General features: G+C 45.0%; 1 protein-coding gene across 9 annotated transcripts in view; it reads left to right on the top strand.

Annotated features, from left to right (window-relative positions):
• The window catches only part of BAZ1A (bromodomain adjacent to zinc finger domain 1A), a 116065-nt gene that overhangs the window by 4303 nt on the left and 86062 nt on the right, over positions 1-25700 (top strand). For 2 of the 9 annotated variants that reach the window (XM_084792347.1, XM_084792354.1), the window contains exons 1-2: positions 21557-22833; positions 23215-23357. In XM_084792347.1, coding sequence (XP_084648473.1) covers positions 23245-23357 — 113 coding nt within the window. In that variant the 5' untranslated portion in view covers positions 21557-22833; positions 23215-23244. The other 7 variants (XM_084792351.1, XM_084792353.1, XM_084792349.1 and 4 more) reach the window with 5 other exon arrangements.

Below are 25700 nucleotides of genomic sequence, written 5' to 3' on the forward strand. Positions count from 1 at the left end.
ATCCCAGCACTCAGGGTGGCAGAAGCAGGTGAATCTATGAGTTTGAAGCCAGCTAGGTGTCCACAAAGCAAGTCCAGGACAGCCAACGCTACACAGAGAAACCCTGTCTCAAAAAAAAAAAAAAAAGGATAGTTTTGGTTTTGTGTTTGTGTTTGTGGGAAGTGGCTCAGCAATTAAGAATACTTATTGCTCTACCAATGACTTGAATGACTTGGATTTGGTTCCCAGCACACACATGGCAGGGAACAACGAACCATCCACGACTCCATTTCCAGAAGATCCAATTCCCTCTTCTGATTTCCATGGGAACCAGGCAAGCACATGGTACACAGACATACATGCTGACAAAACTCTCATACACTTAAAATAAATCTAAAATATGGAAAACAATGCAGGGGGTGCCATGGAGAGATGGTCCTGTGAGTGAAGTACTTGCTGTGCATACAGGAGGAGCCACATAAAGAGCTGAGCATGGTAGTGCCCCTGTACTCCCAGGGCTGAGAGCCAGAGTCAGGCAGATGCCAAGAGCTCACTGGATAGACAGTCTGACAGAATCAGGGAGCTCTGGGTTCCGCGAGAAACCCTGTCTCAACAACTAAAGTGGAGAGAGACTGAGGGAGACCAACACTGACCTCTAGCCTCTGCATGGACAGGCACACATGCACCACAACCTATAAGCCTCATGACCTCAGTCTGGGTCTCCAAAATCCACATAAAAGGCCGGATGCTCTCCTTCCCTCCCTCCTTCTCTCCTCCTTTCTCTTCTCCCTTTCCCTCCTTCTTGCCCCTCCTCACCTCCCTTTCTTCCCTTCTCCTCTCCTTCCCTCTCCTCCCCTTCCCTCTCCTCTCCTCTTCCGTCTCCTCCTCTCCTCTGCCTCCTCCCCTCCTCTCTTCTCTCCCCTCCTCTCTTCTCTTTGTCTCTACCTTCCAGATTAAGATGTGCACCAACACCGAGCCTGGTCAGGTTCTATTTTGAGGTAGGATTTTGTGATGCTACCCAAACTGGTTATGTGACCTCCTGTCTCAGCTTCCCAAACACTTGGATTAACAGGTGTGTACCAGCACATCACTCAAAAATGTGGTTTCATCATAGAATAATAGACATGATTTAGAAATAAAATATTTTGGGAACTAATCAACAATCACAATAGTAAAAGATAACAAAAACTTCCTAAAATGTAATTTAGTTCAATTAACGAACACAGTAAACTTTGCTAGAAATAATTAACAGTAATTGGTAAAGTCTAAGTGATTCCTGTGGTCAGAGAGATGGCTCAATGGTTAAGAGCACTAGCTGTTCTTCCAGAGGACCTCACTTTGTAAAAGGAACTTTTATCCACCTGTTTCAAGTGTCTTGGAGGCTTATTGCCTCCTTCTGCTAACCTAGGCCTAGTCCTGGAAGCTTCTAGCCTCCATACAATCTAACCTAGGCCTAGAATGTTTTCTGCCTCTGAGTCCTACTGCTTAATAAGCTCACCCTTACTGGTTCTTCCTGAGCTCTGGGCTGGCTGGTTCAACTCAGCAATTCTGACTCAAACTCTTCTCCCAGCTGATTTATCAATCTGGCTTTTCTCTTAGCTTGTCACTTTTTCTGCCACTCAATTAGACATCACCTTCGATCATGGGTGCTTCCTCTACAAATAATCTTTACCTTCATTGTTTGAGGTTAAAGGCATATATCATGGACACGCCTTTCTTTACCTAAGCTTTCTTTACCTGAAACTTGCTCTATACCAGGCTGGCCTTGAACTCAGAGATCTGCTTGTCTCTGTCCCCTGGATTAAAGTGTGTTTGTATTCCAGCTGGATCACACAGCCCTACAAGGTCTCTGGATTTGATTGTGTGTGTGTGTGTGTGTGTGTGTGTGTATGTGTGTGTGTGTCATCTTTTGCTAGAGCAGCCATGTTCTAAATTAAAATTCCTCCTCATGGCTTCAATTCCCAGCACCCACATGATGACTCATAACTGTCTGTAATTCCAGTTCCAGGGGACCCCACACCTTTCTCCAGCTTCCATGAGCATCAGATCCTTGTGTGTACATAGTGTGCTGCACAGACATACAGGTAGGCAGAACATACACTCACACATAAAATAATCATAAAAATGTTTTTGAGACATCTGATTTCTGATTTTGCCTTGCGCTGTCTTCTCAGAACATTTAAAATGGCATTTCAGCATATTTTAAATTCATGCCTGCAGATCATGGCTTCACTGCTGCTGACTCATTACTCTCAATGCCTTTCACCCCCCCTTGATAAAAAGCCTTTACAGGTATTCAGGTTCACACCACCTCTGACTAATAATGCATAGGTAATTAGATCCTGTGATCTGCCCACTTGGCACCTGAGTCAGTTTCCTGTTAATAACTCGCTTCCATATTTAAAACAAAATGAGAAAACTTAAATAAATATCAATAATGGCATGAGCCACAGGAAAACACCAAGGAGTTTAAAATAGCCATGACAACTTGTAAATGAAAACAGAATTCCCTGGAAGCACACGAAGCGGGGCTGGAGAGGTGGCTCGGCAGTGAAGAGCACTTGCTGCTTTTGCAGAGGATCTGAGCTCCATTCCTGACACCCACACCAGGTGGCTCATAACTACCTGCAGCTCCAGCTCCGGAGCATCCGCCACCCTCTTCTGAGGGCACCTGCACACATTCATGAATACACATTTAAAAAAAAAATATGCGAGGCTCTCCTTGTGAACATGTTTGGAGTAGACCTGGCTTATTAATAGTTGTGGGGCTAGTGAGACAGCTCAGTGGGTACCGGTGCTTGCTGCCCAAACTGACAACCTGGGTTTGCCCCCTGGGACAGTGAAAGGAGAGAAGTGACTCCTACAGGTTGTCCCCTGACCATCACGAGTGCACTGTCGCACTTGCCTCCCTCACACTAAGTTAAAGTGTAATAAAAGTGAATCTACATCTACGGATGTCACACATTAGTTGTCCAGCAAGAGAAACCATTTCGGAAACGTAGTGAGAATGTGAGGTGACAAGTGCCACAAGAGGCATTTCCAAGAACACCCACCTCTGGGTGCATGAAGACAGGGTGTATGAGGGAAACCAAGGCAGGAACTCATACACCCAAAGGCAAAGGAGCCAACTAAAATTGGTTCTGATCACTCCACACGGTGTGTTAGGAACACGAATCTTCTAAAGCACAAGACACATTTCTGAGTTATTAAATTTGAGCCCCATACAATCTGTGGGAGTCGGGGAAGCTGGTTCTCTGGCAAGCTTCTAATTTCAGCCTTGCTTCATGGATTTGTTAACCTCACCACTGAGAAAGGAGCGCCCCCCAGAAGTTAAGTGAATAGTGGCAACAGTGGACTAAATGCTGCTGTTTGTTTGTTTTGTTTTGTTTTCCAGACAGGGATTATCTGTGTGATAGCCCTGGCTGTCCTGGAACTCTTTCTAGACTAGGCTGGCCTTGAACTCATGGAGATCCACCTGTAAGTGCTGGGCAAATGCTTCTGTTAGTGCCGTTCTAGCTTCACTAGGAGCGGTGCTACTCCATGATTCAGGACAGGAGGCCCAATTTCACAACTCTATGGATTCTTACAAAGGAAATAAAATCACACCCCCCCCCCACACACACACAGCATCCCTGTTTCCCCAACCACGAGTAGGCGTATAATCCCAACACTCTGGAGGCAAAGACAAGATGACTGCAAATTCACTGCCAGCCTGGTTATCTTCATTAGGGTTAGTATTGCTGTGATGAAACACCATGACCGAAAAACAACTTATGGAGGAATGGGGTTATCTGCTGTACATATCCTGTACATTGAGGGAAACCAAGGCAGGAACTCATACCCAGCAGGAACCTGGAGGCAGAAGCTGATGCAGAGGCCATGGAGGAGTGCTGCTTACTGGCTTGCTCAGCCTGCTTTCTTATAGAACCCAGGACTAACAGTTCAGGGAGGTTAGCATACTTTTTAATCTACTTTATTTTATTTGGGTTTCTTTTTGTTTGTTTGTTTTGTTGTTGTTGTTGTTGCTGTTTTTGTTTTGTTTTGTTTTTGAGACAGGGTTTCTCTGTGTTATCTTGGCTGTCATGAATTCGCTTTGTAGACTAGGCTGGCCTCCAACTCACAGTGATCCGCCTGCCTCTGCCTCCCGAGTGCTGGGTCTAAAGGTGTGCGTTACCATGCCTGGCTTATTTGGGTTTCTTATACTGATATGTCCTTTCCAAACCCCCAACACCAGGTAGGATAGAAAGAAGGTTAGAAGGGAAAGAAGACGTAAACCTCTTTAGACTTAGCTCCTGCTGGTTAGGGTCATCTGGTTCTTCGTGGCAACACCAATCTCAGCTGTAAGGATAACTGGCGGTCCAGCAAAGCAGCAACAGCAAACACAGCAGAAAGATAACCAGCAACAGCGCGGAAAGTAGCATCCTCCTCCTTCTTTTGAGTCTCCCTGCTCTCTTCCAGCTCTGGTATTTATATCCTCTCAGAGTCCTCAGAATTAAACTGTCTGCAGCTGGCAAAGACCATGGCCCTGCCAGAGCAAGAGACAATCATCATTAAAAGCTGTGGACAAACTAAGCAGCCCCATATCCCCAACACCCTTCCTGTTTTATGTGATGAATTGTCTTCCCAATACTAATAAGAATAAGGGGCTGGAGAGATGGCTCAATGGTTAAAACCTAGGTTCAATTCCTAGCATTGCTATGAGAGTTCACAACAGTCTGTAACTCTAGTTCTGGGAGACCTGACACCCTCTTCTGGCTTCTGTGGGCTCCTGGAAAGCATGTGGTACACAGCCAAATATGCAGAAAACACACACACACACACACACACACACACACACACACACACACACACAAATAAATCTTAAGAAAAGATATGGTCTATGACAAGTGTATACATCATGCTCACACACAAAATGAGGATATATTTAAATTTTTTATTAGTTAAGTGGCAGTCACAAGCAAAACCCACATAGTACCTTTTTGTGTGCTTATAACAGTACATATGTTTCAGGCAAAAAATAATAATCTGAAAAATGTAATAAAAAAAAACACTATTTCAAACAAACAAACCCATTGTTTCCAACAGCCATGGTGGCATATGCCTTTAATCCCAGAACTTGAAGGCAGAGGCATGTGGATCTCTGTGAGTACAAGGCCAGCCTGGTCTACAAACAAGTCCAGCCAAGGCTACACACATAGAAACCCTGTCTTGGGGGAAAATAACAACAAAAATCCCACCCAAAAGCCCCCAAAACAAAAACCACTATTTCCTGGCCTTGAACTCACAGAGATCCACTTACCTCTGTCTCTTGAGGGCTGAGGTTAAAGCCTGTGCCACAACCTCTGGCAATTACATTGCTTTGTTACTTTTTTTTTTTTTTTTTTTTTTTGCTTGAAAGGAAAAATAAATAAATAAATAAATAAATAAATAAATAAATAAATCTTTTGGGGATACATTTTTGGTGGCAGCACAGCAACCAGTAGCTTGGTTGACATAATTTATTTAACCTCTATTTACTAAATATTTGAATTTCTTTTTCTTTTCTTTTTTCTTTTTTTCCTAATACAAATCTAAGTCCACCCTACACTCACCTGGGAATCAAATCCAGGGCCTCAGGCTAGGCAAATGGCTCCAGAACCTGCATTTAAAAAGCCTGTGCTATGGAGGCTGAGGCAAGCCTATCTCTGGGTCTCACTAGTCAGTGAGCCTAATCATCTTAGTGAGCTGCAGGTCAGAGAGGGACTCTTGTCTCTAGAACAATGTGGGCAGCACCTGAGGCTGCCCCTGGTCCCCATATGCACATGAACACACACACAAAAAGAGGCTCCATCTCCCTCCTCCCCACAGGGTTTCTCTGTGTAGCCTTGGCAAAAGTAGGCATTAAAAAAAAAAGACTTATTTTGGGAGGGAAGGGGAGTACCATGGCAAGCTTGGAGGTCAGAGGATAACTTTTGGGGTCTGTTTCTGTCTTTCCACAATGAGGAGATTCTGGGCATCAAACTTGGATCACTAGGTCATTAGGTTTGGTAGAAAGGTCCATTACTGCTGAGCGGTCTTGTTGGCCCTAATCTTTGTTTTTGTTTGTTTGTTTGTTTTTGGAGACAGAGTTTCTCTGTGTAGCCTTGCCTGACCTGGAACTTGCTGTGTGGACCAACTCAGAGATCCACCTGGCTCTGCCTCTCAAGTGCTGGGATCAAAGGCGTGCATTACCACACCTGGCTAATTTATGCAGCTTTTAAAGCAGGACTGTGTTGTGTGCATAAAATTCTACACAGCTTTAGCACAGATGTGAATTCAGACATCACAGGCTGACACTTGCCCCTCTGCCTCCCAGCAACTCCTAGCAACCACCAAACTGCTCTTTACCTCCATGTAATGAATAGCATTACACGGCCTGTAAGCTTTTGAAGCATTTTCTTAACATAAGAACCCTTGAGGTTCATCCACGTTGTCATATAGATTATTTTCCCTTTCTGCTGCTGAATATTAATTTCATGATATACATTCACCACAGTTTCTTTAACCACTGAATATATGAAGTATTTTCATTTGGTGCACTTGTTCTGATTAACTTTCTTGTTGGGCAGGAAAGAGTTGAGTTTTGTTTGTTTGTTTATTTTTTGCCTATACTTCCAGGTTATAGGCAGTTAGGAGTGTCCCTGCCCCCCTTACTTCTCTGGCTCAGCCCAGGCCCATCTGCCTACACATGGCACGGGTCCCAGTGGTCTGGGTCCTTCTAATTCAATTAGTAATCTAGAAAAAGCTTCAGCAACATGGCCACAGGCCAGTCTGACTGAGGCCCTTTCAGATAACTTTTCGGCTGCATCAAGCCGAAGCTAGCTGGAGGGAGCAGTAATTGAGAACAAAATGATGAAAACGTATGCATGTGTTTTTTATACGGAATTAGATTTTTTTGTTTTGTTTTGTTTTTCCAGACAGGGTTTCTCTGTGTACCCTTGGCTGCAGAATTAGATTTTTACCAGAAGTAAAATTGCTAGAGTACATTATTGATTTTATAGAGAAACTTCCCTGAGGACACAGCTCAACTGGTAGAGTGCTTGCCTAGCATGCTGGAAGCCGTGTGTTGGCTCTTTAGCACCTATAAACTGGGTATGGTGGCATAGGCCTATAGGTAAAGACAGGAGGATCAGGGGTTCAAGGTCACCATCCTCCATATGGGAAGTTTGAAGTCAGCCTGAGCTACAGAGCCTGACACAAGAACACAATAATAAATCCAGAACCACTGTACCATACCATCAGCAGCACAGGAGCTTATAGTATGAGGCGTTCTTGCTAGTGTTGGGCGTTATCTTACTATTTTATTTTGATAGGTGTGCCATGACATCATCATATTATGGAGTCTGTTTCTCAGGTCTTTTGCAGGTTTTATATGAATAGTCCCAGGCTATCTGCAATAGTTCTTCTGCCTCTGTGCTAGGATTACAGGTGTGAGCCACCATGCCTGGCCTTTAATTACAATTTGTTTTGTTGTCTATTTGTTTGGCTTTTTGTTTGTTTGTTTGGTTGGTTGGTTGGTTTTTTTCGAGATAGGGTTTCTCTGTGTAGACCAGGCTGGCCTCGAACTCACAGCGATCCACCTGCCTCTGCCTCCCGAGTGCTGGGATTATAGGCGTGCACCACCACGCCCGGCTTTGTTTGGCTTTTCTGAGACAGGGTTTTGCTATGTAGCCCTGGCTGACCTAGTGACTTGCTATGTAACCCAGGATGGTTTCAAACTCAAAGCAATCCTCTCGCCTCAGCTTCCTGAATGCTGAGATGACGGGACTTTGTTCCAACCTCCAACCAGCCACTGCGTTTTAAAATTTGCCTTTCCCTGATGTCTAATGAGACTGAACACCCTGCCATGGTCTCTACCATCTATCCATCTTCTTCCACAAGATAAAGATAACTGGCTTCTCCATGTTTTCTATTTAGAGATCATGTTATTTGTTGCTGTTTGAGGCAGGGCTCATACATGCCAAGTCAGCCTGGCATTCACAGTAATCCTCTTGCCTCAGAATCCCAAGAGCTGGGATTATAGATGTACGCTACCATCTTTGGCGTGCGTTTGGGACATGGTCTCCTGTAGGCTATGGTGGCTTTAAGCTCATTAGATAAACAAGCCTTGAACTTCTGAGCCTCCAGCCTCTATCTTCCCAGTGCCGGGGGTTTATATATAGTTTTTGATTCCTGTAAAAATAGACTCTTTCAAAGTTGTCGCTCTGGTAAGTCCATACAACCTAATGGTAGCTGGTAGGTTCCAAAGCAGAAAAAGGCTTGCCTCCTGCATAGCTAGGTGACCTTGGACAAGCATGTAAAGGTCACCAGATCCCTTCCTGTCACCTGAAAACGGATTGTGACGACTAAATTACTTACTGGTTGAAAAATGCTCCAATCGGCACACTCCTTTAATTCCAGCACTCCAGAGGCAGAGGCAGGTGAGTTCCAGTCCAGCCTGTGAGACTCTGGCTTAATAAACAGACAAACTAAAGGATAAGAAAAAAAAAACATGTCATTTTGTCAAACAAACAAACAAACCAACCAACCTAGACTTCCTTTCCTGAAAAACTTAACTTCCTGTTCTAGAAACAAGGCGGCTTGGGAATTGGGATTCTGAGCAGTTTGCAGCTGTGACACAAGGATGTGGGCTCCTCAACTTTCCTTTCGTCTTCTTGTGCCATTGACCTCTCTCTAGGTTTTGGGGGGATCTTTTTAATTATTTGCTGGGTAAAGGAGAGGGAAGTGGATCAGTGTCTGAGACTTTTCTGTAGCAGAGGCACCTCTGTCTCCCACAGTCCACCGAGCTGAACTCACCCACATCACACCGGCCCAAGTAACGGGCAGAGAAGTTAGGAAATGTGGTCTGTGTACCCAGGAGGAAAATAAACAAGCAGCTGTCTGGCGGGAAATATGGCTCAGGTTTGCGTCATCCCGGGGGTGGGGGGAGTGGGCTGAGAACAGGAAGTAGTGGTGAGAAGTAAAGGCCGAGGCTGCAGCAAGCGCGTGCGAGGTTCAGGGCAGGTGTACCCTGCGGAAGAAACAGAATGCGCAGATGCCTCAACAGGGGCTCATTTTGAAGAAGCCTTTCTTCTCCGTTTTCCAAATGGTGATTGTTCCTATACAGGAAAGCGTTTTTGAACCTCCGTTAATAATTCTTAGTTGACTGTTGGTTTTCTAGTCAGCTGATTAAGATCATCTATACCTAATGAAACATTCCTCCTCCTGGGGCTGAGGTGATGCTCAGTGGGTGATGTGCTTGTCACGCAAGTGTGAGGCTATGGGTTCGAGTCCCCAGATTCCACATAAAGGCAGCTGTGGTAGCACACATCTGTAGCTCCACTGTTCCTACGGTGAGATGAGAGGTGGAGACCAGAAGGTTGAAGGCCAGCAAACCTAATGTATACAGCAGCGAACACAAGAACATCTCAAATAAGGTGGAAGGCAAAGACCTGTGACCCCTGAGGTTGTCCTCTGACCTCTACATGTGACCTTTGCCGGAACTCACACATACACTTTAGACACACACAAGAACATTCTCCTCGTCCTCCTGTGTGCATGAGTGAAGAGAGACAGGGTTTGGGTGTTAGCCATGTTGTTCAGGCTAGCCTTGAACTTGGAGACTTCCTGCTTCAACGTCCAAGGTGGTAGATGACAGATCTGTGCCTCTGTACCTTAGCCAATTTCTTGGTCTATTTCTAGTGTCTATACTTTTTATCTTTGAGTCACTTATTAGCTACATGTTGAGTAGACATGAATAATAGCAATAATAGTGGAGACCAGATGTAAGGAAAATGTAGCTGAAGTTGTGGCTTTTTATGTTCCATTGTCATTTTGGGTTTTGTTTTTGTTTTTGTTCTTTACAAGCTAGAAGTGATCCTGGATTTTCATACACACACACACACACACACACACACACACACACACACACACACACCTTTGGTCAGGGTCTCCATGTAGGCCAGGTAGCCTAGTCTAGCTTTGACTTTGTGATCTTGTTTTAGTTCCCAAACACTGGAATTATAGGCACAGACTACTTTGGACTGGCTTGAGTTTTCATTCCTTTCTTTTTTCTTTTCTTTTTCTTTTTTCTTTTTTTCTTTTGGTTTTTGGAGACAGGGTTTCTCTGTGTATCCTTGGCTGATCTAGACTTACTTTGTAGACCAGGCTGGCCTCTAACTCACATCGATCCACCTGCCTCTGCTTCCCAAGTGCTGGGGTTAAAGGTGTGCACCACCACTGCCAGGTTCAGATTTTCACTCTTTTATTTTTTGCTTTCCTAATGCTGTATCTTCTCCTGCTCCTTTTCTTTCTTTCTTTATTTTTTTCTTCTTCTTTTTTTTTTTTTCTCTCTAAGACAGGGTTTCTCTGTCCTGGACTCACTTTGTAGACCAGGCTAGCCTTGAACTCACATCGATCAGCCTGCCTCTGACTCCCAAGTGCTGGTACTAAAGGTGTGCGCCACCATGCCTGGCCCTTCTGCTTATTCTTAGAAATAAGCCCTCTTCTGTTAGGCTGTGCCCCTTGGTCAATATGCCACTGGACCCTTTTTTGGTTTTGTTTTTCCTGTCCCTGCCACACACATACAGTGATCTAATATCTGTCTGTCTTTGGTTTAAGCTGGACCCCCTAGAAATGTACATGCTTTGGCCTTAATGGGGGTCTTTAAGGGAGGACTGAGTAGGCTGACTTTTACATTTTCCCAGACTTTGGCTTTAATGGGGGTCCTTAAGGGGGCTGGTTCCTTCAGTAGACCAGGCTGGCCTTGAACTCACAGAGATGCATCTGCTTCTGCCTCCCGAATGCTGTGAGTGCTGTGATTAAAGACATGCACCACCATGCCTGGGTTTGAAAGCATTGGGTATGTTTGTTTGTTTGTTGAAGTTCTGAGGCTCCAAACCCAGGACCGTGTATGTAGCAGGCAGGTGCTCTGCCACTGAGCCATACCCTACTCTGTCATTGGATCTTCTGTTTTGTTTTGTTTTTTGTTTTTTGAGACAAGGTTTCTCTGTGTGGCCTTGGCTGTCCTGGACTCACTCTGTAGACCAGCGAACTCACAGCGATCTGCCTGCCTCTGCCTCCCAAGTGCTGGGATTAAAGGCATGCACTGCCACCCTGACTGGCTCTGCCACTAGATCTTTTTTTGTTTTGTTTTGTTTTTCGAGACAGGGTCTCTCTGTGTAGCCTTGGCTGTCCTGGACTTGCTTTGTAGACCAGGCTGGCCCCAAACTCAGAGTTTCACAGTGATCTGCCTGCCTCTGCCTCCTGAGTGCTGGGACTAAAGGCGTGCACCACTACACCCGGTTCTGCCACTGGATCTTCATGCTAAAGTTTATTGAGAGATTTTTCACCTCTGATTGAATAAATGCGCTTCATTTTATTTTAATCATGTTTCATTACATTCTGGTGTTCTCTCTCTCTCTCTCTCTCTCTCTCTCTCTCTCTCTCTCTCTCTCTCTCTCCCCTTCTGTCCTTCCCTCCTCCCCTCTCTCTCCATGCACTTAGTGCTATGTTAACTCAGTAAAATTCTTTCTATAGCATTCTGATATTACCATATCCTAAGTAGTATTGATGATAATATATCTATATGATAAGAATCTAATTAGAAAAAAAGAATCTAATTAGAATTAATGTATAAACCGGACATGGTGGCGTATGCCTTCAATCCCATCACTCTGGAGGCATATTGCTGTGAGTTCGAGGCCAGCCTGGTCTACAGAGTGAGTCCAGGACAGCCAAGGCTACAAAGAGACCCTGTCTCGAAAACCAAAAAAAAAAAAAAAAAAAGAATTAATGTATACATGCTTAAGAAACACTTAGGAGGCTGAGGCATGAGGATAACTGCAAATTGAAGTCAGCCTAGTTTAAGTAGCTAATTTTAGTCCAGTCACTGTCTCAAAAACAAAACTTGAATCTGGACCCGCTCCATAGGTGTCAGACTTTATTCTCCTATGCTGAGTGAGCTTTTGTAGTAGCCTACTGTTTCTTTAGCATGGTGAATCACCCTTAACAGCTACAGAGAATAGCTGGCAAATCCAGGAGACCACTTTTATCTGATAAAACAGAACTTACTCAAAGCATGGAGAGGAAGTGAAACTTATTTTTGAATTTCCCAGATGTGATCACCTAATGGTTAGCAGGCTCTCACCTGATCTCCCCACGCCCCTTGCCATGCCTTCCAGCTCCCACTACACTCTTAAAAATATGGAGTGGTGCATGCCTTTAGTCCCAGCACTTAGGAGGCAGAGTAAGGCAGATCGCTGTGAGTTTGAGGCCAGCCTGGTCTACAAAGAGAGTCCAGGACAGCCAAGGTTACACAGAGAGACCCTGTCTCCAAAAGGAAAAAAAAAAACACGGAGCACTTCATAATTTTGTGTGCAGCATATTCCTTGCTGCTGGACTGAGCACTCCCATTATACTCTTTTTGTTGTTGTTGTTGTTGTTGTTGAGTTTGTCTGTTTGTTTGTTGTTGTTTTGAGACAGGGTTTCTCTGTGTAGCAGCCCTGGCTGATGCTTTATAGACCAGGCTAGCCTCTAACAGAGATATACCTGTCTCTGCCTGAGTGCTGGGATTAAAGGCGAGCATCACCATGCTGGGCACTATCTTCTCTTCACCCCCCCCCCCCTCGCCCTCACCCCCCCTTCAGTGTTAAGGAGTGAACTCAGAGCCTCCAACATGCTAAGCAAGTGTCCTACTGCAGAGGTATAGTTCATCCCACAGTGCTCCTGGCAGCCTATGAAGGAGAATCAGTTAGCCTCAGAACCTTTCTAGATAATGTTCTTTCTAGCTGTGGCACACCCTGCTGCTACCAGGAGTCATTAGAAGTTCCAAAAGGCCATGAGGATGGTTGTTCTGGCTGGCGCTCTGCCTTCTGGTTGCTTAGAGGGAGCCGGGCTCCTACTACTGTGGATGATGTGCCGAAGCCTTCAGAAACAATGCCTGAAAGAATAGATTTTTGCCATCCATCTGATCCTCAGCTGCTGTGGGGCTTTGGTAGTTTTTCCTTTCCTTGTTGTTTGTTTTTAGTTTTTTGTTTTGTTTTGTTTTTTGAGACAGGGTCCTTTGAAGCCCAGGCTGCCTTCAAATCCACTATATAGCTGAGACTGGATTTGAACTCTTTTGAGGGAGGGTTGATTTGATTTGGTTTTTCAGTGCACGGGGTTCTCTGGTTTGGTCTGGTTTGGTTTTCCAAAATAGGTTTTCTCTTTGTAATAAATAGCTCAGGTTGGCCTTGAACTCACAGTCCGTGGATAGTGCAGTATTTCCCCTCTCTCCCGTTCCTAGTCCTGATTACCCCACTTCTGCTAATACTGTTACTGCTATTCTGGACTCTCAGGCCGGAAACCTCGGCATCATCTCTAACTTTTCTTCTTTCATTAGTGTGCCATCACCTACACAGACATACTAGGATAAAGCTTAACTTATGAAGATGGTACCAGACCAAATAAACAATAGTACAGTAATACACCATAATAATAAATGCTATGCAATTCCCTCTCCGAGAAGGAGTCAAGCCATGCTGTTATTTTCATAGTACATTTGGCAGCAGGCACCTGGAGCCTTCGGGGAGTGAGAGCACATAAGGCAGGGCTGCTGTGGGGCGGCGCCATGATTCTTCTGTTTGTACTTACCCCATTAGTCTCCCCGGCCCGAAGGCTCTGCCGGATCCAGCACCTACCACTTGAGGCTCATCTTGATAATGTCAGTTTTGAAAGTGACTCCTAATCATAAGTATCCAGGAAGCTGTGACAGAGTCCCCAAGAAAAAAAGGAGACCCTGGAGGAGCTCGCGTTCCAATGAGACAGCTGTTGTACTCAGGATGGGGTGGGGGAGGGTGGATTTGGGGAAGGCTTCCCTGAGGAAGAGGCAAGGGAAGAGCTGGCAGGAAGCTAGCAAATAGCAAGCAGGGCTTAGCGAACAGGCCGGTGCCAAGCGGGCTCAGAACCTTTGAGGGACAGGAGTGCATCACTGAGACCAAGGAAAAGAAAATGCTAACGAGTGGGCCGGTGTCTTCTGGGCAGAGTCTACCAGAATCGTCAGTTACGGGCCAGGATCAAGGGCCATTCCAGTAGCAAATAGGAAGTAAAGTGGCTCGGTAAAGATGTCACAAATAAAGAGAAGTGGGGAAGGATTAGTTGAGAAGGAAAGGAGGAGCATAAAAGGCAACATATTTAGTCCTCCCACCCTTGTGAAATAGACCCGCACTAGTTCAGAGCCTCGGGGCACAGATCCCTGCGGTGGAGAAGCTGCTATTTAGAGACAGATGATTGATGGGAGCAAGATCCCCAGGGGGGTCTGAGGAGATGGAATCTAATCAGGAACCGCTCCCTCACTGTATACGTGCCAATTTGCACACGTATATGATCGTACAGGCTGAATAACCATAAACCAAAAAGCTTCCAAATTTAAACCCTGAGTGTGAACATGACTGCACAAGTGAAAAAAAAAATTCCACATCTGTTTTCCGGAGATGGAGGCAGTCAAATACCTAGTACTTGAAAGCTGTTTGTGTAACTATGCACAGAATATAAACTGCAAGAGAAATCAGCAATTGAACATCTGACAGGACCAAGGATACTTTCAGTATCCTGTACGCTGGATATATTAATGTCATATTGCTGTCATAATAGATTACCATAAACTTGGTTAAGTCAGGAGCTCAGAATAGGTCTCAGCAGGTTAAAATAAAGGTGTAGAAGGGTTATGTGCCTTTTGGATCCCTTCTAGCTTCTAGAGACAACCACAAGGGTTGGGGCTATAGCCCAGTTGGGGAAACCTGACTAGAGATAACTACACTCCTTGGCTTGTGACCTAGTTTCTTCATCCAAAACCAGCAATGCCACATGTCTCTGACTTTTGTGCAATCATCCTCAACTCTTTCTAACTGTAGCCAGGGACTGAGGCTTCAGCTCAGTGGTGGAGGGCTTACCTACATGTGTGAGGCCCTGGGTTCCCCCAGCAGCACATCACACACACACACACACACACACACACACACACACACTGATAAATAAAAAAATTTTTAAAAAAAATTAAAAATATTGTTGGGGAACAATACCTTTAAGAACTCCTGTAGTTAGGTTAGATGCAACTGGGGAACACAGGGCGATCTGCCCATCTCAAGGCATTTAACCTTAATTGCATTTGTGAGTTTTAACGTGTTATGTAAAATAACATACAGACACGGGCACCTCTGGAGTTCTACCACATTAGGACTGAGTTTGATTTTGATTTTCAGGGTTCAGTTTGAGATGGGAGCAAGTATTTAATATTGGAAAGTTTGGAGCTGGAGAGATGGCTCATGTGGTTAAGAGCACTCCCTACTCTTTCAGAGGATCCATACCGGGTTCCCAGCACTCACACAGTACTAACAATCAACTGTAACTCCGTTTCTAGTGGGTCTGACCCCCCCCTTCCTGGCTTCCACAAGCACTGCTCACAAATGGTGCACACATGATATTCATACCTGTAAAATAAGCATAAACACATGCTTTTTAAAAGTTAAAAGAAACTATTGGAAGGTTTGACATTTGCACTTGAGTTGAGGCAGGCACTTGGTCAAATGGGTGAGACAGATTCTAACCGCCAGGAACCTGATGTGAAAAGGCTACAAAGTTGTAGAAAAGTGGCCTATTGGTAGCACGGGGGTAGAACTGGCCCGCCAGCCTGCAAAAAGAAATACAGCTGAAGAAATAAATTTCAAGTGTATTAAGGATTTTGAACCAAGACATTAGGACAACAGGAAACATGGTGGTGGCACAGCTTCCAGGTTCTGGATAGGAAACAGGAAAGCAGCAACATAAACGGGAGGGAACCCTAAGTGTCTTCGCTGTACAGGGGCTTGAGGAAACGGAGTGCTTCGTGCAGAATCCTTAGGTTAGAGTTTACAGAATGTATTCAGGACCCGGTTCTGAATTCAGCTGACTTGTGCCTTCCCCTTGTTACCATGTAGTTTCTGAATATAAGTGTTGCCACACGACTGGACTCCTGTAAAGCCCAGCGGCCAGTTCTTGGTGCCAAAATTGTATTTATTAACAATCCTATTTCCAGTGATAAAAGCCAAGCGGTAAGAAATACTATTCTAGCTCTAAGTACTTTCAGAAACACGACAAAATGGAATTCCTCCACCATGGGTTTTGAGTACCTGCTGTGTTCCAGGCACTGTGCTAAATATTTAAAAAATTAAAAATTGAATGGTAATCATTTAAATAATCCCTGTTAGCAGGGGAAAGTAAAAGAGAGACAAATAAATCCTAATATTTTCTAATCCAGTAACAAATTAGTCAGCAAATAACTTGCCAGTTATTAGTGAAACTTTAGGTAGTTTTGATAGCTATTAGTGATAAAAGGGAACCCTGTAATTAATATTTTAAAACCACTGGCTTATTCCTTATATATCTGGTTTGTTGTTGTTGTTTTTTTAAAGAACACTACATCTATTTGGCTGAACATAGTAACAATTTATTGCATAAGCTAGAATTGGCATAGATACTCTAGGTGGCCTTTAGATGTGTGATCTATTCTATTTCCATATTAAGATGAAAGCAATTGCTTACCTGACTCTATTTGTATCACTCTATTTACATTATATCTCTGTTTTGCACATCTGTGTGGCCGCTGACCTGAACTACAAATACGTGTCAAATTCTTGTCACAGTGACATCTGATGATACAAGGCCCTGTGCAGGACACATAACACAGAAATTCAAATTTTACTTTTTATAAAAGGTATTCTTGTATTTTTAAAATAAAATTCTTTATTTTTTTCCAAGACAGAGTTTCTCTGTGTAGCCGTGGCTATCCTAGACTCAATTTGCAGACCAGGCTGGCCTCAAACTCACAGAGACCCGCCTGCCTCTGCCTCCCTGAGTGCTGGGATTACAGGCGTGTGCCACCACACCCAGCTGTATTTGTCTCTCTTCTTTCTCTACCTTTCATCTCTAGCAGCTAAGTCACCTTTTATCTGCTCAGAGGCAACCAGTTTGTTTTCTATAATATCCTTCCAGATGTGTCGTATTTCTATTTTATTTTCTTCTACTTATTTTGTGTGTATGAGGGTTTTGCCTGTGGGTGTTGTGCATATGCATCCTGTAAATGCCCATGAAGGTCAGGAGAAGGCACCAGATCCCTTGGAACTATAGTTATGGTAGTTATAAGCCGCTATATGGGTCCTGGGAATCGAACCCGAGTCCTCTACAAGAGCCGCAGTTGCCATCTCTAGCCCTTACATATATTTTAATATCCAGCAAATATATAAGGATATGAAGGCACAATATAAAACTTTTATGTATGTTTTGTTCTTTGATTTCCTTATTTTTCTAATGTCTGAATACTAGCCATTGTACGTGTACACATAACTTATGCACTTGCTGACATTTCCATTGGTTTTAATATGCTATTTCTAACATTACTTAAGTAAATATTCATAATGAGATGCCTGTAGGGTATGTCTGCCTACACACAAAATTTCTAGCATGTTTGTAATCTTATGTAGATTTTTCCCTCTATAGAAAGTTGTTTCTCCACAGACTTATCAACACGATGGTGAGCTTTGCTAATAAGATAAAACTGCTGTCTCAATGTAGTCTTAGCCCGAATTTCTCTTATGAATGGGGTTGAGAGTGTTTAAAATATGAGTTGTTTTTCTGATTTGTTTCCCTTGGGCGATTGTGATTATAAGAATTCTTCATCTATTAGGAAAATGGGCTCTTTGTCCACAAGTTGCAAATATTTTTTCCTAATTTGATTTTTTTTTTTTTTCAAGACAGGGTTTCTCTGTTAGCCTTGGCTGTCCTGACCTCGCTTTGTAGACCAGGTTAGCCTTGAACACTCAGTGATCCCCCTGCCTCTGCCTCCTGAGTGCCCCAATTTGATTTTTGTATTTCAACTTTGTGATAGCTGTTGTCATGAAGAACTTTTAATTTTTACTTTATGGAATCGTATATTGTGAATTCTGTGCTTCATGTTGTATTTAGGCTTTTCTTGTTCATAACAAGTTTTCTATGGTTTCCTGTAGCACTTTCATGCTTAAGTAGTATCATTTGTAACTTTTTATTTTAAATGCATTTACTTATTGTTGTGGATATATGATGTGCATATGGTGTGTATGTGGAGGTCAGAGGTGCTACCAGGATGCTGGACAAGCATCTTGCCCAGTGAGCTATTTTGCAGCCTCCATTTATAACCGCTCTTAATTATTACACATTCTGAATTGTTCTTCCGCACAGAATCAAGTTCCTTGTTTCAATTTCTATCTGCACTTGAATAGCACAGAGATCCAACTGCCTCTGCCTCTGAGATGAAAGGCACGTACGTGCACCACTGCCTGGAATGCAAATCTTCAGTACACAACAGGAGTAGGGAGAGTGGTTTGGGGCTTAAGAACAGATATACTTCCGGATTCAGATGCTGGAGTAACCTTGCCAGCCTCAGTGACTTCATCGGCAAATTCCAAAGATGAACTGGGCTGAACTGGAGAGCTGTGGGCCGTGCTGGCGCACACCTTTAATCCCAGCACTTGGAGAGGCAGAGGCAGGCCTGATCTACAAAGCGAGTCCAGGACAGCCAAGGCTAACACAGAGAGACCTTGTCTCGAAAAACAAAACAAACAAAAAACCAACCAACCAACCAAAAACAAACAAAACAAAAAACCATAAGCATGCACTAAATGTTAACTATTTCTGTTTTAAAGATGGCCAGGCTGGTCTCGAACTCACATAGATCCACCTGCCTCCGGCCTTCCTGTGTGCTGGGATTGCAGACGTTTACCACCATCACTGGGCTGGCATCAGTATTCCTCAAACACTTCACAAGTGATTCTTATGGGCAGCAGAGGTCTAGAGTCACTGCTCACACATCAAACCAGGGGCTTCTGATGTGAAGAAAGGAACAGACTTGTTCTACAGGTCACATGCTGTGAATTTGCAGAAAGGCAGTAAAGTGAGCATGGGAGGTGTTGAGATATGCCAGAGATGAAGAGGAAAGGAGTTGAAGGTGGATGTGTTTCTTGCATATGTTTATGAGGCAAGCTCCTCAGAAGATTTTAGGGAGAACACCATCCTCCGAATACCTGTATAGCCCTGCTGAGGTAAGAGCACAGTGTACTGGTGTTTGTCAGATATGTTGATGGAATGTGAGACAAGGTTTAGGTTAGCTGTTTAAGATTATAATGACCGGGCCGGGCGGTGGTGGCGCGCGCCTTTAATCCCACCACCCGGGAGGCAGAGGCAGGTGGATCGTTGTGAGTTCGAGGCCAGCCTGGTCTACAAAGTGAGTCCAGGACAGCCAAGGCTACACAGAGAGACCCTGTCTTGGGGGGGGGGGGGAAAGACTGTAATGACCACATTCTTGATAATTCATTCTCCTCTCCCCCGCCCCTGTCCTGAGGGGTTGAAATTCTCAATAACTCTCAAAAAAATTATTTCTGATGATTATCAAGACAGCTCTATAATAATTTTGTAGTTCAGCAAGGATTGTAACAGGGTTTTAAAAATTCTATACGGAAGTAGAATATGAAAGAAAATTACATTTTATCAAATATTATTGAAAATGTATGGTCTAAAAAGACTGTCTGGGTCTTGGATTCTAGCTCTTATGATTCATTTCCTCAGGCACAAAAGGAAAAACTGGAAAGATTCCAATGGTGTCTTCTATAGCTAATTGATAAGTTGCTCACAAAACCACTTTTCATAAGATAGGAAAATTAACCTAGCTCAAGGTTTTAAAACTTACACTTGACAGTCTTATTGTATTGTAATGTGTCTAAAGCAGCATAGCTTCTCAAAATTGACACTTTACCAAATTACACCTTGAGGATGTTAGATTAATACACACCTGTGTTGCTAGCATATTTATATCTTAGAGTGGTGTGGTCACCCAGATGGGTGACTAATGGGGGAGGCGAGGGAAGGGACTGCACTTGGATAAAGTGGAGTATCCGATCATATCCTACAGATAGCCTCTTGGACCGAGGATCAGACAGATCCTGGGACTTCCTTCTATTTTTTCTTTTACTTTTTCTCTACTCTTCTTTTTGGATTGTATTACTCGTGACTGTTAGGAAACACGTAACTCCTGTCTAGCATGTGCTTTGATCTCTTCCCCACAGACTATTACTTTTTGGAGGTTGGAATACACTTGCCTTAAAAAATGATTTATTTTATGTGCATTGGTGTTTTGTCCGTATGAGGGTGTCGGATCCTTGGAACAGGAGTTACAGACAGTTGTAAGCTGCTGCCATGTGAGAGCTGGGAACTGAACCTTGGTCCTCTGGAAGAGCAGCCAGTGCTCCTAATGACTGAGCCATCTCTCTACCACCACCCAGCACTTGCCTCTTAAATGAGCTAGTATGTTGTTCTGGTACATAAAAGGAACTAAAATTACAATTTAACTATATCTAAAATGGTAATAACTCTAATTGATTTCTCCTTTACCTGTTATTCTAGCTTTCATGACTTATTTTACAGTATTTCCATTTTCTAAAAAAATACAAGGTCATTTTTTTTGACAGTATTCTGTACTTTCTGAATATAGTAATGAGCTTTTTATTTTCAAAAGCCAGGAAGTAATCATGGCATCAAAATACATAAATAAGTCATAATAATTAAGTAAGCTTTTAGTAGTAATTGTATAGAATAACTTGAAGAGAAATGGTGAGCTGGGGTTAGTGGCACACTCTTGTAATCCCAGCACTCAGGAAGCTAAGACAGGAGGATTTCAAATTTGCAACAGCTAGAACCAGCTTGGGCCATATAGCAAGACCCAGTTTTAAAAAATGACCAAAAGGATCGCGTGTAGTGGTGCACGCCTTTAATCCCAGCACCCGGAGGCAGAGGCAGGATGATCTCTGTGAGTTGAGGCCAGCCTGGTCTTCAAAGCTAGCCCACGACAGCCAGGGCTCTGTTATAGAGAAACCCTTTCTCAAAAAACCAAAAACCAAAAAAAAAAAAAAAAAAAAGACTAAAATATCAAATTTGAAAGGATAATAAAATAATTTAATCAATATTTGTATTTATAATAAAAATAAAATGTTTTAATTTTTTAAGTGGTTTTTTTGGTGTGTGTTTGTTTTGTTTTTTGAGATAGATAGGGTTTCTCTGTGTAGCCTAGGCTGTCCTGAACTAGCTTTGTAGACCACGGTGGCCTCCAATTCACAGAGATCCACCTGGGATTAAAGGCATGCACCACCACCACCAGGCTGCAGTTTGTGCTCTTAACCACTGAGCCACCTCTCCAGCCCCTGGAGGCCAGTTTAAAACACCAGAAGTGTGTACTTTTTCTAAAAAGTTTATATATGTTTAAGTATATATTTGCCACTGGGAGACTTCTAATTTTCTGCAACTATGACCATCTAAAAATGTGTATGTACACATACTTTCAATGATTTTTTTTTGTTTGTTTTTTTGAGACAAGGTTTCTCTGTGTAGCCTTGCCTGTCCTGGACTCGCTTTGTAGACCAGGCTGGCCTCGAACTCACAGTGATCCACCTGCCTCTGCCTTCCGAGTGCTGGGATTAAAAGCGGGCGTCACCATGCCCGGCTCTTTTCAATGAGTTTTTAAGGTCATTTTATTTTTTGTTTTTTCAAGACAGGGTTTCTTTAACAACTCTGGCTATCTTAGAACTCGCTCTGTAGAGCAGGCTGGCCTCGAACTCACAGATATGCGCCTGCCTCTGCCTCTCAAGTGCTGGGATTAAAGGCATGTGCCACTAAGCCTGGCTGATTCCAGTTATTGAAATCATTTCACAGTGTTAGTAATTAGACAAAAGTAGCATTTTATTAAATAAATATGCTTCAGGATTAGACTAATTCTCACATGCAAACAACAAATAAGAGCGATGGTTAAAAAAAAAAGGCCATCAGAGCAAAGCTGGTGAAAATTTTGGTTGATTTCCAATTTAGAGTATTATTTTCAGCTGGTGAACACTTTGAATGATTTCTAATTTAGAGTATTCTTTTCAATTCAAAAGTCCCAGGTCTCATAAGCATTAAAATTGTTTTCATAGGTGAAAATTACTGATATGGGAAAATTGTTTTATGAGACATTTCATTGTTGATTCTAACTGAACTAAATGCTGATCTTAAATTACTTATAGGAGTGTATATATTACTTTTTAAAGTGTGTGTTTAGTTTAAAATATGTTGGGGATCCTATAAGTGTGATAACATTTCAAACTTGTGTTTTCCTGAGCTGTCCAAACATTTGAATTGTTTTAAGTATTAAGGCGGGCTGGTGTCAAGAAAGGTATTTTCTTCAAGATGGATGTTTACCCATGCAAAATACTTTGAGAGTTTTTAACAATTTCGTTTCTCATTCTTCCCTTCTTCAAAGTGCAGTTTAAATCGGAATTGGAATCCCCTTTCCAGTTCAAAAGCTGAGCGCTGGTGGCCCATTGAAAAAGATGAAGGCTTTACTTCGTCAGCCATGTGTTTAAGGAACACTAGCGCTTTCCCTAGATCTTCTGGCCGATAATCGCAAACATGGAGGATGCTTCTGATTCTTCACGAGGGGTTGCTCCATTAATTAATAATGTGGCTCTCCCAGGCTCTTCGCCCGTCTCTTCCTGTATCAGTGACAGGCTGTAAAAGTCATCCAGTAGCCAATAAAAAGGTAGAAGCGAGAAGCGCAAAGCTCCTCCCCACTGCTCTTCCTCCTTCAGAGCCGAAAGTAGCTCAGAAACTTCCCAGGAGCGCGGAGAGGCGGGGAAGTGCCGGCGGGACGCGATCCCCGCGCGGAGCCCGGCAGTGGCAGCGCGAGCAGCGGCGGCGGCGGCGGCCGGGAGAGACTCCGGGGCGGGGCGGGCCGGGCCCTCGGGGCGATCCTCGTGGGAAGGTGCGGCGGCGGGCAAGCGCTCGCAGGTGAGGGGCTCACGAGCCGGCGTCCCGGGGAACCGGGAACAAAGCGCGGCGGCGCCCGGGGGTCCGTCCGTGGCCGCCTAGCTCCGGGATGCGCCGGCTCGGCTCGGCTCGGCTCGGCGTCGAGCACATTGCCAGTCCCGGGGCCCCGCGGTGCGGCGGCCCGGAGCGGCGCTGGGGGAGGGGGCCGCCGCACCACCCGCCCGCAGCGGGGCGTCCGCCCCATTGTGAGGCTCCCTCGGGGCGAGCCGGGGCCCCGGCCGCCCGACTGACTCGGCTCACCGGCGGCGGCGAGGACCGGGCTCGTCAGTGACACAAAAGGCAGCCGAGCAGCCCCGGCGCTCCCCACCTTACCGGCTTTTCCTTTCCCTCCAATTTGCTTAGGGACGCGGGGCGGACGGGAGCAGCCGAGAGATGCCGTTGCTTCACCGAAAGCCGTTCGTGAGGCAGAAGCCGCCGGGAGACCTGCGGCCGGACGAGGAAGTTTTCTACTGTAAAGTCACCAACGAGATCTTCCGCCACTACGAGTAAGGCCGGCCGCGGCGCGGGCGCCGGGTCAGTGGGGACGGCCGCCCCCGCGCCCTTTTGTCTTGACTGTCTCTTTCTCTCCCGGGCTCGTGACGGGTGGCCGGGCCGCCCCCCTCCCTCGCGGCGCGCCGTGACCGCGTGGGGCGGCTGGCGGCTGGGCCCCCGCGGAGGCCGGGGACCGCTCGGAGCCACCGCGCTCGCCGGGCGGGCGGAAACTCCCCGCCTCGCCCCTCCCCGCCGCGGCCGCACGCGCTCGGCCGCCGGTTCCGGGATCCCCGCCGGGTCAGCCTCGCGCCGCCCGCGGTCCCGCAGCTGGGAGAGGGAATCCCTGACCCCGAGGGCAGGAAACGGCCCCCGCCCGGGACTGGGTTTTCGCGGTCGCGCGTGGCTTCTGACGTTTGTGTGTGTGTTGGGGCGGGGGGAAGAGGGCTGCCAGGGCTAAGGTGGGGACCGGGGCAGGAGTGGTGGCCCGTCCCAGGGGCGAGGGGGTCTCTTCGCCGGTCAAGGGGGGGTCAGATAGAGGACAGGGCCGGGGGCGTTGGGGGCACGGGTGTCCCGAGCGGCGGCCTCGCGTCCCGTGCCGCCTAGGCCTGGGAGTGAGCGACGCGAGCCGCGCGCGCGCTCTGTCACCGCCTCTTCTTGGTGACTAACTCGGGTCCCCCGGGAACTCGGCGTCTCCGCCCCCGGGAGACCGGCGAGGAAGAAGTCGGGCCGAGCTTGGGGAGAGGAGTGAGAGACAGCTGGGTCCCGGACGCCCTTCGGTTTCCTTTTCTTGTAGGCAGGAGCTGGGACGGTGGGAGTCGGAGAGGGTAGTTAGACAAGTTCAAGTCCAGCTTCAGTCCGTCGCCTCTTTATCGGCAACTCCCCCCCCCCCACCGCCCCCCTTCTCCCGCGCGAGCATGTAGGCCGCCTGACATGTGCCACAGCTTTTGTTTTGATAAGAACCCGAAGCTGGTGCAGACCAGAGGTAGCTTCAACTCCCAGATTTTCAGTCCATTGCTTGGTACATCCAAGAGCTTCCCTGGCTCAGTGACACGAAGCAGCGCGGGTATGTTCCAGTGCCCCGGCTTTAAAACAGGGTCTCTAAACGAGAGCCTGAATCGATCAGTCACGGGAACGGCCTCACCCCCTTCCACCCCCACCCCCCTTTGCACGTTCTTTATCCTCCATGCAGACGTCTTTGTGGGTTAGAAACTTTGTGTTAATAGCAACCAAATACGTTGTGTGTAGGAGGATTTCTGAGTGTGGGGGCCTGGGGGAAAGGCTTGATCCTGGGAGGTCTCTAGTCAAACCCTGCAGCTGTCTGAGAAAGGAGTAGTGAGATTACAAAAGTCAGTTCCAAGTAAGACACACATATCCCCCTTCAGCTCCCTAGAAGGGGTTACAGGTAAACTTGTTATATTTAGAGAAGTAGATAGTACTTTCATCAAATAGTACCTTTAAGTAGGAGTGCACAGCTCACTGGGCTCCTGTTCAGACTTGTTTTATTACTTTGAGTGCACTCATGTAACTTCTTAAGTGGATTTGAGTTGGGTAACTGTGCAAGGATGATGTCTTCATATTTTCTTCTGAAGTTTAAGCTAGAGTCCTTAATAACATTTCTGAACTTAAGAGTACCAAGAAAATAGTTAATATAGGCTTACATCCGAGCTCCTCTTTCCTTTGATATAAGCAATCTTTTGAAAAGGCTCTTTTGTCACACACGCAGGAGACTGAAGTAGGTCTGCAAGTTCAAGGCTAGTCCGGGCCACAGAGTGAGTTTTGGGCTTGTCTGAAAGACAAAGTAAAGACCCTAAAAAACAAACAGTGCCTCTAACCAGACAACAAAAGAGGCTGGCCTCACTGTAGAGGGCGAGGTAAATTTGACTTTTATCCCCTGTGAATTGAAAATCCTTGGTGTACTTTGGTTCCTGAGATGAATTATTCTAATCATAGAGAAATCTGAAATGATAAAATAAAGATTTTTGGCCTCTTTGAGTTTGAGGCTAGCCTGGTGTACAAAGCAAGTCGAGGACAGCCAAAGCCACACAGAGAAACCCTGTCTTGAAAAACAAGACAAAACAAACAAATATTTTTGGTATCCTAACACAAAAAGTGAGGAATTGTATGCTTTGTAGTATTAATATTAAAACATTTAAAGGTGGCTTAAAACAAAACAAAACAAATCTCTTATTTTCTCAGTGCTGAAGCATTGAGGTTTTGGAAGTCATAAACAGTTTAATAGAGATGATTAATTTGGTAACAGATACTTGATCATTTGCCTTAAACAAAATTGCATTATGTTCTTAGATATTTAATCCTTAATGGTTTTTGAATTGGCTGTGAAATAGAAGACTGGCATT

The sequence above is a fragment of the Acomys minous genome (genome assembly GCF_964271855.1).
Source record: "Acomys minous genome assembly, chromosome: 8".
Lineage (NCBI taxonomy): Eukaryota > Metazoa > Chordata > Mammalia > Rodentia > Muridae > Acomys > Acomys minous.